The 10,714-nt window shown below is 33.5% G+C and overlaps 2 protein-coding genes and 1 non-coding gene across 3 annotated transcripts; 1 reads left to right on the top strand and 2 right to left on the bottom strand.

Annotated features, from left to right (window-relative positions):
- Positions 1–206: 206 nt before the first annotated feature.
- On the bottom strand, positions 207–2,009 carry LOC105156056 (protein CANDIDATE G PROTEIN-COUPLED RECEPTOR 7). Its single transcript, XM_011072088.3, has one exon. It carries the CDS (start codon positions 1,771–1,773, stop codon positions 460–462), a length of 1,314 nt encoding a protein of 437 aa, XP_011070390.1. The 5' UTR covers positions 1,774–2,009; the 3' UTR covers positions 207–459.
- A 2,956-nt stretch (positions 2,010–4,965) lies between these two features.
- Positions 4,966–8,038, bottom strand: LOC105156055 (beta-carotene isomerase D27). Its single transcript, XM_011072086.3, has 6 exons — positions 7,554–8,038; positions 6,700–6,792; positions 6,114–6,175; positions 5,826–5,932; positions 5,321–5,416; positions 4,966–5,220 (listed from the first exon to the last, which is right to left on the bottom strand). Exons 1-6 carry the CDS (start codon positions 7,923–7,925, stop codon positions 5,171–5,173), a joined length of 780 nt encoding a protein of 259 aa, XP_011070388.1. The 5' UTR covers positions 7,926–8,038; the 3' UTR covers positions 4,966–5,170.
- On the top strand, positions 6,916–6,998 carry TRNAL-UAA (transfer RNA leucine (anticodon UAA)). The gene has a single exon. It is a non-coding gene; the product is annotated as a tRNA-Leu (tRNA).
- Positions 8,039–10,714: the final 2,676 nt, after the last annotated feature.

Here is a 10,714-nt window from a genome sequence, read left to right as displayed (position 1 = left end):
ATTTTTAATTTTATCACTCATTTAATATTCACACGTTATAATCTTGAGGCGGCAGCCAGCCAACCAGAGCTTCATCTCCACCGTGAACAAAAAGTTATTCTCAAAGCTAAATCCCAACTACCAACCAGACTATATCGTTGGGACATATAAATTACTTTTTGCTACATCATCTCAATGCTTACAGAGTTACGAATGATAAAGCAAACTGAATCATCAAAGGATAAAGAAAAGGATGATCCATGAGATATCCACTTCACAGACATCATCGTTTTCAGCAAAATTGACAGAGAACTCTAAGTTTGTGAAACTACAATGCTAGTTCAGGTATATATAAGCCAAGTATCAATATAAAATAAAAAAATAAAGCACAACTAGACAACCTGCATAAGGGCATAGCATCTACCTCATTCTTCTCCAGCTTGTTGATGCAAAATCGACATCCTTAAATCCAGACACAGCTCATAGTTCAAACTCATCTTCGAGCTTCAATTGCTCCGTTGCAGCGTCTTCGTCTTGATCATCAATAACAAAGTATGGATTATGAGCCTCCGGCTTGAATTTGTACCCTGTGAATACATAGAACGCCAATGTAGCCAACTCTCCTGCGACTATGCTAGTCCAAAGGTATTTGTAAGAAGTTATAGTTTCCAGTGCGTAAACGACCACCCGAGTAAAGTAAATGTAGCATATCACCACAATGTAATAATGCCTAAACAAAGTTAACTTCATCAAATTCACCGCAGCCTTCCCGTCAGTCCTGGCCGCTTCCCGCAAGTTCTTGATGGACCAAACAATTGGGAAAAGCACTGCGCAGCAACAGATGACATCAACAAGCAAGAACACTTGTTTCCATGTGACCCACTCATGGCGGAAAGGCCCGGTCTCATCGATCACAACCTGGGCTATATTCGCAACCACCTGAAGCGGTATCACAATCATCAAAACCTTCTTGTCCTTATCTTGCAAGTATGGCTTCAAGAACGACCATCCAGTTCCAATCAACACAATCAAACTAAACAAAGTAATCCCCTTCAAGAAACTAAATATGTAAAACAAGACATCCCAGCCGTGGGCCGACCCCGTTCGCTTGATATATGATTTGTCCTCAGCCTCGCACAATAGATTCAATGCTTTCAAAAGCACCACAGCCAACATAAAGTAGTGAATCCCATGAACAGTCAACCTTTTCTTGTACAAAACATTGACCCATACAACAGCCAAAACGAAATAAATGATGGAGAACAGGAAAAAAGCCCTAGGCAAAACAGTTTTACCAGCAGAGAGATAATCGCGGCGATTGGAGTTACCGTCTTCTAAATTGTACATCGCCGAACGAACACTCATCGAGACCTTAAGCTGCGGAAGGCAGTTGGCGAACACAAGTGTGTACTGATCAGCATCTATTTCGGCGTAAACGTAATTCAATTCGGTGGTGGTGAGGCTGGGGAGACGATCGAAGGTGTAGACTTTCTGTACGGCGTCTGATCCTAGGACGCAGTTGATTTCGCCGTCCTCAATCTGTTGGAGCACATGAACCCAGGCGTCCCGGGTGCTGAGGAAGAACCCCACCTTCGAAAGCGCTGGCGAGTCCGGTGTCGGCCCGGATAGAGAGAGTTTAGTGATGTTCAGCTCCAAACGACCGCGATGCGTGAACCCGAACTCGTCGAAGGGGATTATGGGGCGGCCATCGGATCGAATTTCGGAGAAACGGACCTCGGCGGCGACGAGTGAGGCGACTGAGAGGAGGCTTAACAGAACAAGAGGGAGCGACATGGCGATCGGATCTCTCGCACTCGCTCGCTGGAGCAAAGAAGAGGGAAAGAATGATGGTGTTTGTCTATCTTCCGGATTTGTTCCTCGTTTGGTTTATTTGTTCGATCATTTTGGTGGGGCGATGTATGATTCTTTGTGAAGATTCTGAGAAACCGAAGTGCGGAACAATTGAGGATGTTTTTGATTTTCAGTTGTCAAATGAGGTTAGAAGTTGGTGCAATGACTGTAAGTGCGGAAACTGGCCGATGTGTTTGGAATAGTTTCTTATACTGCGTTTCAAATTTGGAAAAATTTTATTTTGACCCCTACACTTACTAAAATCCATTTGACCCCCCCATATTTTAGTACAAAAATACATGTAGTTCCTCAACTTTTAGACTTTCAATATATTTAGATTTAACTGTACTTTAAATATTAACAAAGTCATGTGCGACTCACATGATCCTCCCACATTCGGATACTTCAGTACCACATGGCTCAATGTGACACTACACGCAAACATTTGGATCACACTGTAGTTGTGATCAATGAAGAATCATGTTTTCAAAAAACTAAGTCTAGCACCCAAAGATTTCGTATTCTTACCACACTCCCGTTTTCATTATTTGCAAAGCATCTCCTGTTACTTTTTGAAGTAGCATTTATCTCACTAAATTAATAATTGCAACACTTACCCCTTCTTAAATTGACTGATTTGGCAAAATTGTCCCCCCTTAAATAATTATATTATTTTTAATCTATTTTAATATTGTTACATATTAAATTATTAGTAAATTGTGTTCTAACTAAAAAGAATATTTTAATTAAGATATAGAAAAATATGTAAAGAATTTAAATTAAAAGTAAAGTAATAAGTTAATATAATAGAGACACAACAAATATAATATAAAAAAGATTACATGAAATTCTTTTCTGTATGTATTATACTCATTCATTATATAACTATTTAACTTATTAAGGCAAAATATCATTTTTGGTACCACTAGATAGGGCTCTTATCACTTTTGGTCCCACGCTTTACATGTTCAACACATTTAGTCACAAAATTCTATTTTTTTTTAACAGTAATGGTCCTGTTCCGTTAACAACTAACGAAAACGGCACGTGACTTGGTCAGCTGGCGAAGAAAACAGACTACTATGCTTGTGTTCAATTTTCGGAGGGAAATAATGCGCCAAAAATATATTTTTTTGCTTTTTATATATCTCAATAACCCACAACACCACATAACATTTTCATCTTTTTTTCATAGGCCAAAAGATGTCACAAATATCTCAAAACTCTTCAAATATTGAATGATATTGTCATAAAGGTGCTCATTTGAAGACCTTGTGGACAAGTGACAATCCAGGTAGAAGCTTTTATACTTGTTTTTCGAGTAGAGGTAGAGGTGGATGTGGATTTTTTATGTGGTTTGATCCACCAATGTGCGTAACAATTACAGTAATAATTCTCGATTTGTTGCGCCGATTGAATTTGCAAGAAGAAGAAATTCAAAAAATGCGTCGAAGAAATCAAATTTCGATCTCTGTAATGGTTGAATTTTTTTGTTGTTGTTATGTATGTTGGTAGTTTGAAAATTAGGTTATTATGCATTATTTGATGTTCTTATATATTACTAGATGACCTTTTAGTAATAGTCATTTATATGTAAAAGGACTAATGGATATGCCTTTTTTTGCAAGTAATTGTAGTTTATGTTGTAGCATCTCCTGAAAGCAATAAAAACGAAAATTAAAATTGCACAAAAAGCACTAAATTGCAAAAGGAAAAGAAAATATACTCAAATGCACAGATTTTGATCATTAATGAAATGTGTTGTAAAGTACAACTTTACATGCTTAAAATCTGCCAAATACTATCACTTTATAAACTCAAAATGTGCCAAAAGTCTTACAGTACCTAACAATATTTTGTTCCTTAAAACTTCACAAATTTCTCTTGCCAATACAAGTCAAAAACCTGCTGCTATACAAACCAAAAAACGGCTGCCAACACAATTCAAAAATCTGTTGCTATACAAGCCAAAAAATCTACTGCCAATGCATCTCATTTTGCGACAATAGCATTCAATATTTAAAGAATTTTAAGATGTTTGTGACATCTTTTGGCCTATGAAAAAAAGATGAAAATATTGTGTGGTGTTTGTTGGTTATTAGGTATATAAATAGCAAAAAAATGTATTTTGGGCGCCTTTATTTCCCTCCAAAAACGGAACACAAGCATAGTAGTCTGTTTTCTCGCAAGTCACGTGCCGTTTCCGCCATGTAAGCGCATTTTTAGTTAATAAAAATGAAATCCCCAATTAAAAAAGTCACGTGATGGCCATGTGCCTTTTTTCGATGACTGAACCAATTTTCCGATCAGATGTGTATCAAAATTGAGCTATTTTAAGTTATAGAGGACTAAAATGGAACCTTAGGAAGTTACGGGACTAAAATGAGAAGTGCTTGAAGTTAGGAGACTAAAATTGTCTTTAATTCATTTCTTATAAATAGAAACTTTGTGCAATCATTGAAAAACAAAAATCTCTTATTCTCACACTCTATTTTCTTTTAGTTTTATGCTTTTTTACAGCATACTTTCGCAATCCACATGAATTTTATCACTTCATAATCATATTCAACCATTATCTTCATATTATTTTAAGTTTTTCTTTTTATTTTTTTTTAAAATCATTGCTAACTTAAACATTGAAATCCTCTAATGCTTGTTTTGAGGGTTAGTCCTCCTTTGAACTTAAAATTTTGTAAAAGATCCATCAAGCTTCAAGGTGTTGTTCGACTCTAGTATATATATATATATATATATATATATATATATGATACCCTGTTTTCGCCTTCCCGACCCTCTCAACTTTGAGACTATCTCTTGATATTTTAAGCTCACGAGCAAAATTGACTAGGCGGCGTGGAATCAAATAAACGTGACTTTCAATTTTCAATTTTTAGTAGAAAATATATACTTTTAATTTTTTATATGTTTTCATTTGAAGATAAGAATATATTTAGATTAATTGATGAATTGTGTTTTTTTTATATATATCATTTCAATAATGTCGAATCAATATATTTTTTTAATAATGATAATTTATTTTTTATTGTTCGCAGTGTCAAATCAAATTTAGTTTACATTTTGTTATTGATTTAGAATTATTAGTAATATCATATCAAAACACTGAAGAATAACACATTATTAGTGTAATAATCCAGAGTGATATATATATATATATATAGAGGCTCTTTACAGAACATTGAATAATAATTACAACGTCAAAATATGTATGGTATACATGTGAGAACAAAAGGAATCAACTTTGGACAAGGTAAAAACCTTCCAGTCACCACAACATCATTAATCAACCACAGCTTCAGTTTTCCATCTCATCATTATCTGATCATGCTTGTAGTTTGGGACAGACACTTGAACTAGGTTTTGCAATGGAGCCTGCAAAGCAGCCACAACGTTGCGAAAAGATATTAGCAAAACCCAAGATGGACAGCAGCTCTATCTATATTGCAAAAGAAAGATGAAATCAAAGACTTACAGAAATCCGACAGACAAGGTTGCATGGATGCCGGATCATCCTCAAACTTCGGAGGAACTTGTCCGTACACCATCTCACAGCTCATGTCTTCAAAATCTACAAAATCGTCAACGGGGACTGAACTTAGACACAACCCTTTAATTTTGATCGACGTCGGTGGAAATTAAGATTCCAACTGATTGACATACGTATAAAATTATATTTTTAATCTGATAAGATAGGATTCGATATTTTTATACTTCTAAAAATTTTAGGAGATTTTTAAAGTATTCTTAAAATTGAAAAAATTCTATACATGTAGTCCTATGCTTTACAAATTTTCAAAACGATTCAAAAATAAGAAAACTTTTGACAGATTTTAGCCTCATAAATCCTGTAATGCAAAGGACTAAATATAAATTTTCTCAATTTGCCGACTATTTTGAAAATCGCATAAAACAAAAGACTAAAAGTGTTGAGCTTCTATATGTCTTATGAGACTAAAAGTGTAAATTTGCATGCTTACTTGGAGTCATTGTTAATGGAAGGCCAAATTCATTCGTGAAGAAATCTTGTGTCGGTATTTTGCACATGTTGACGCACATTCCTACACAGCCACTGTTCTCCAGGTACCTTGATGGCGTCAAAATGTACAAATACATCAGCCAATATTACAAGCTGAAACTAGTATTACAAGAAGCGTTGACTCATGATGAAACATTATGTGATATCGTATAAAGTAAAGCATGCTTGCATGGTCGCTCCAAATACCTTAATCAAGTCGAATTCATACACTAATGTCGCATAATCGTACCTGCATTTCTTTATAAGGACTCCACTCTTTTGCTTCACCCCGTTCACTTCCACCTCCACCACCTACTGAACGCCCATATTTCAGATATACATGCATATAAACGCAGAGACAAGCATGGCGTAGACGTTGGGGATTATGAAGGTCTATAGTGTGATGTCCATTTCTTCCAGTTCATATAAGAATTAGGAACATTAGGGTAAACATTGTATTTGTGCGGGGAAGAATGAAAATATGAGTAACGTATGTGTTGCATTTGTATGATGAAAACATCATTGGAACAATGGCAAGAAATGCTAATTGGATTTTCTATTCCAAATCCTATTTTATTTAGCATAGCATATATATACACGTCGTTTGTTCAAATATTATGTCATTTCTTTCATCTAACCAAAGATTTTATAGACGTAGAGTTCATATATATATATATATATATATATTAATTAAAGTGAAAGATACATTAAGATTTACCATAGAAAATTCAATTAGGATAAAAATAAGAATGTGATTTGATGCAGCCAGTTTAGGGTGGTAGGTTGTTAGTAAGTAGTAAAAACTGTAAGCGTACGTAGAGTATGTAAATGTGTACCTCAGAAGGCCCGACCAACCAGTGGAAGAAAGGTACTGTCAGTGCCGCATTGAACTCCGCAGCCCACTTTGTGGGTGGAAACAATTTTCTGAACTGCAAAGCTAAAACGTTTTTGTGAGATATTATTTCAATTTCGTACGTCCCATTAGCCATCTATTTGAATATATATTTGTTCACAAGTACATATAAAAAAGGCTGTTCACACTTGACATATGAGCTGGTTTGCCCGAGAGGTTAAGGGGGAAGACTTAAGATCTTCTGCACATAAGTGCGCATGGGTTCGAACCCCATAGCCAGCAGCACCATTTTTCTTTAATTAACTTATATTTTAGTTAATAACAAATCTCTCCTCCAATGTTTTCGGGTAAAGTCGCTAACATTAAAATCGTGCTCTTTTTTTTTTCTTTTTCTCATGAAAAGATAAAAGAAATTAAATCATAATTTTCTGTAGAGTATACATATTACACCACATGCAAATGATACAACTTCGATAGTCTAAAAATTATTCACAAAAGATTGTAACAAATTTATAATATATCTCAAAAAAATTATTTATTAGTTCAATAATACATTAGATGGTATTTTCTGCAAAAATAAAAGATATTAATTTAATTTCCATCCTTAAAAAGGAAAAGAAAAACATGGAAAAATTTTAGTTTGGACTCCACCCGCCAAGTAAATGTAAAAAAAATTAATTTGTTTCGACCCAACTGATCCGCAAGAATTTCCCAATAAAAAATTGTGAATTTGTTCTATTACAAGGCATTAGCATAAAATGCTTCCGTGGCGTTTGTTGGGAACAAAAGGTAAGAAAATAGGCGACAGAAAACTGCAAAAAAGAGAAGATGGCATACTTGAGCAGGGGCGCCAGGAGGAAGCATGGAGAGCAGCACTTCCCGCACCACTTGCTGCTGCTGCAACCGCGACCTCCCCACCATTACTCTCTTTGAAACTTCAACAAACGACTCGTAATCATAATCAAACCACCCCTTCTTCCTCCCCTCTTCCTCTCCAGTACCTCTCGCGAACTTCTCCATCTTCCGCGCGAACAGAGTCATGAACGCCTTCTCGAACAGCGCGTCATTGTACTTCGTCTTCTGCCCCATCGGCGCCGGCTCTCCCGACGCCTCCGCGATCCCACATCGGACTCTGCCGTGTCTGTGCCTCTGAAAGCAGCAATGCCTGACTGATGGGAAGTTGATCGCTTGGAAGCTCAGAACCACCATTAAATTCTCGTTTTGCTTCTGGGTTTAGCGACTGATACTGCACTAACAACGTAGAACAGCTGCGGGGTGGAGATTTTTTGTGTCTTGGGAGAGGTTTTTGAGAACAATGCCATGAAATAGGCGTGTGGTGGTTTTTGGGTTTGGGGCTTTTCTTATCGGGAGAATAATGGCCATCCACGTGTCCCCTGACGACAAAGCAGCATATGAACCTCTAATTTTATTTATTTATATGTATATATTTTTTGAGAAGGTATGGACCTCTATTTTAAAAGAATGATGATGGCCCAATCCGGATAGGATTTTTTTCTTTTTTTTTGTATTTAAAGTAATATTGACCTCTCTTTTAAAATATAAAATTATATTTTTTAAATTATAATTACACTATTTGAGAGTTTTTCATCTATAATTGTATTTCTTCAATTAGGGTTTGAAAAGAAAAAAAAATATTTACTCAACAAAAAAAATACATAAATTTTATTTTACTTATTCAACATTTCATATAAATTATTGATAATACAATCGTTTATTTCATTTGCCGACTATTTTTTCTGATGATAATTATTCATAAATAGTTTATTGTGATTAGACTCTTTTGACTTGTTCATTTATCTCTTTATAAGTACAAAAAATATCATTAGGATATTTACTAATAAATTATATGGAATATTTAATAAGAGGTAAAATAAAATTTTCATTTCAAAAGGTCATACACATATAATATTTCATTTAAAATGTAATCAAATTTAAAATAAAAATTTCAACTCGAGTTGAAGGAAAAGAAGGGTAAAATGCAAATTACCTTCCTGTGTTGTTCAAAATATTCATATAAATTCCTGTAAAAAATAAAATATTATTTTACCTTGTGTATTTTTCTAAGAGTGGACCACACTACTTTACTGGTAAAGGAGACAATTTACTCCTTTTTAAAGAATACAAAAGGATAAAACGATATTTTATTTTTCGAAAGAATTTATGTGAACATTACGGGTAGATAAAATTATCAACATATGTTTGGCTGAAATATATGTACTCATCATAGTGATTCTCAATTAGTTATTGGCAAAATATTTTACTTAATAAATGGGTAAAATACAACAAGATTTCATAAGATTTGATATTATTACAAATATTCTGTTATTACATATAAATTATAAATACTCCTTATTTTGGTCAGTTGACTACAAACGAATAGGTGAAATCTAAAAGAATCTAACGAATTGGACTAATTGCTAATAGACCGTAAAAAATAGAGTGATATTGATAATTTTTCAAATAACAACAGAGTATTTTTAATTATGCCAAAATTCAAAAAATCTCGTTGTAATTTACTCTGATAAATGAAATAAAACTTCAATATGATAAAAAAGATGTTGAGAATCTACCAATTCTTGACACAAATTTTAATACATTGCACTAAAAAAAATTACTATTGACTACAACAATAATGACTATAACTAAAACCTATGATAAATAACTATTATTAATCATAGTTAAATGAAATCGATGTAAAAAATTAATTTTTCTATTATTAAAAAGTTATTTGTCACAACTGAAGCCATGGTAAAAATATTTGTCATGACTTCTAGCCATACACATTTTTTAGATGCCCTTGCAAAAACCAGTCAATAACCATTTAGCATAATTATTTGTTATTAATTATAATTAAATATTATATTTCTTGTAATGTCGGGTGATCATATCATTACTGCACATTCATTTTCCAAAAAAAAAAAATAGAGGTTTTATCGAAATAATCCATAATCTCAATGCACAAAGCATTGGAGGATATAATAGACGGATATTTTGAAAAATTATCTATATAGTGTCGAACATGTATCGAATACTGACACTCCTCGAACACATGTCGGACACGAAAATGGCATGTTCGAAAATTTAAAAAAAAAAAAAAAAAGGAACATGCATGTCCGACACATTTTGAAGACGTGTCTGACACGTTTTAAATTGTTTTATAATTTCAAAAAGTTTTGGACTATTTAATTTTTAAAAAAAAAATTGACTAATAAACAATCAAAGAATTAACTCATTCATCTCAACTAAAAATTTTAAAAAGAAATTATTAAAAATTTGAGAGATGGTCATGATGGTTTAATTAATTTGAATATTAAATATTTTTTATTGCATCTTTTTAAAATAAATTGATTATGTGTATTTTTAAAGTCATATTTGATTAAAAATATAGATGTAGGACATGCCTATTTTATATCTTATCTTAATATTGTTCATATTGCATATTCTAATTCATGAAGAATTAAGAATATATATAATAAAAATATATACTATATAGCCATATCCGTATCGTATCGTGTCGTCTCTTAATTTTTCTACATTTTTCGTGTCGCCGTATCCGTGTTCAAGCGTTATAGTCCCAGATGGATTGCCTAGAAGATATGGAAACTATGACAGTCTATTTTTATTAGGCTTTCCAACAAACCTGATGTAATTTCCAACTTGTACATCTCAATATTCTTTCACACTATCAAAGTAAAATAAATTATTTTCTACAAATAAACACAACCTAAAAGGCCATGGTAAAATAACACTAACTACCACAACAAACAAAACTAATCACGATTAATCAACATTTGAAATGATTCTAACTATTGCCAAAATATTGCTACGGTTGTCAGCTGTGATTAATGTTTTGGCTATGCCCGTTGAAACAAATGGTTAACAGCCGTCGATAAATTAGTATTCGCCGTTATTTTTCACTTTAGACAATGAGAATTAAACATAACAAGGAAAATATATTTCTACTATAGCATCCCAAG

This window comes from Sesamum indicum, linkage group LG2, assembly GCF_026168435.1.
Source record: "Sesamum indicum cultivar Baizhima isolate 11 linkage group LG2, ASM2616843v1, whole genome shotgun sequence".
NCBI classification, from domain to species: Eukaryota; Viridiplantae; Streptophyta; class Magnoliopsida; order Lamiales; family Pedaliaceae; genus Sesamum; species Sesamum indicum.
The sequence above is the reverse complement of the archived record's forward strand: the minus strand, read 5'-3'. Positions and strand labels throughout refer to the sequence as shown.

What these genes read in the sequence shown, in the direction of transcription:
- LOC105156056 (XM_011072088.3), bottom strand. Translation starts at nt 1,773, where the DNA reads ATGTCGCTCCCTCTTGTTCTGTTAAGCCTCCTCTCAGTCGCCTCACTC.
- LOC105156055 (XM_011072086.3), bottom strand. Translation starts at nt 7,925, where the DNA reads ATGGTGGTTCTGAGCTTCCAAGCGATCAACTTCCCATCAGTCAGGCAT. An exon ending in CTCCTGGCGCCCCTGCTCAA is followed by an intron (nt 6,793 to 7,553) that starts GTATGCCATCTT and finishes TTAGCTTTGCAG; the next exon opens with TTCAGAAAATTGTTTCCACC. An exon ending in TCCATTAACAATGACTCCAA is followed by an intron (nt 5,417 to 5,825) that starts GTAAGCATGCAA and finishes ACGATTTTGTAG; the next exon opens with ATTTTGAAGACATGAGCTGT.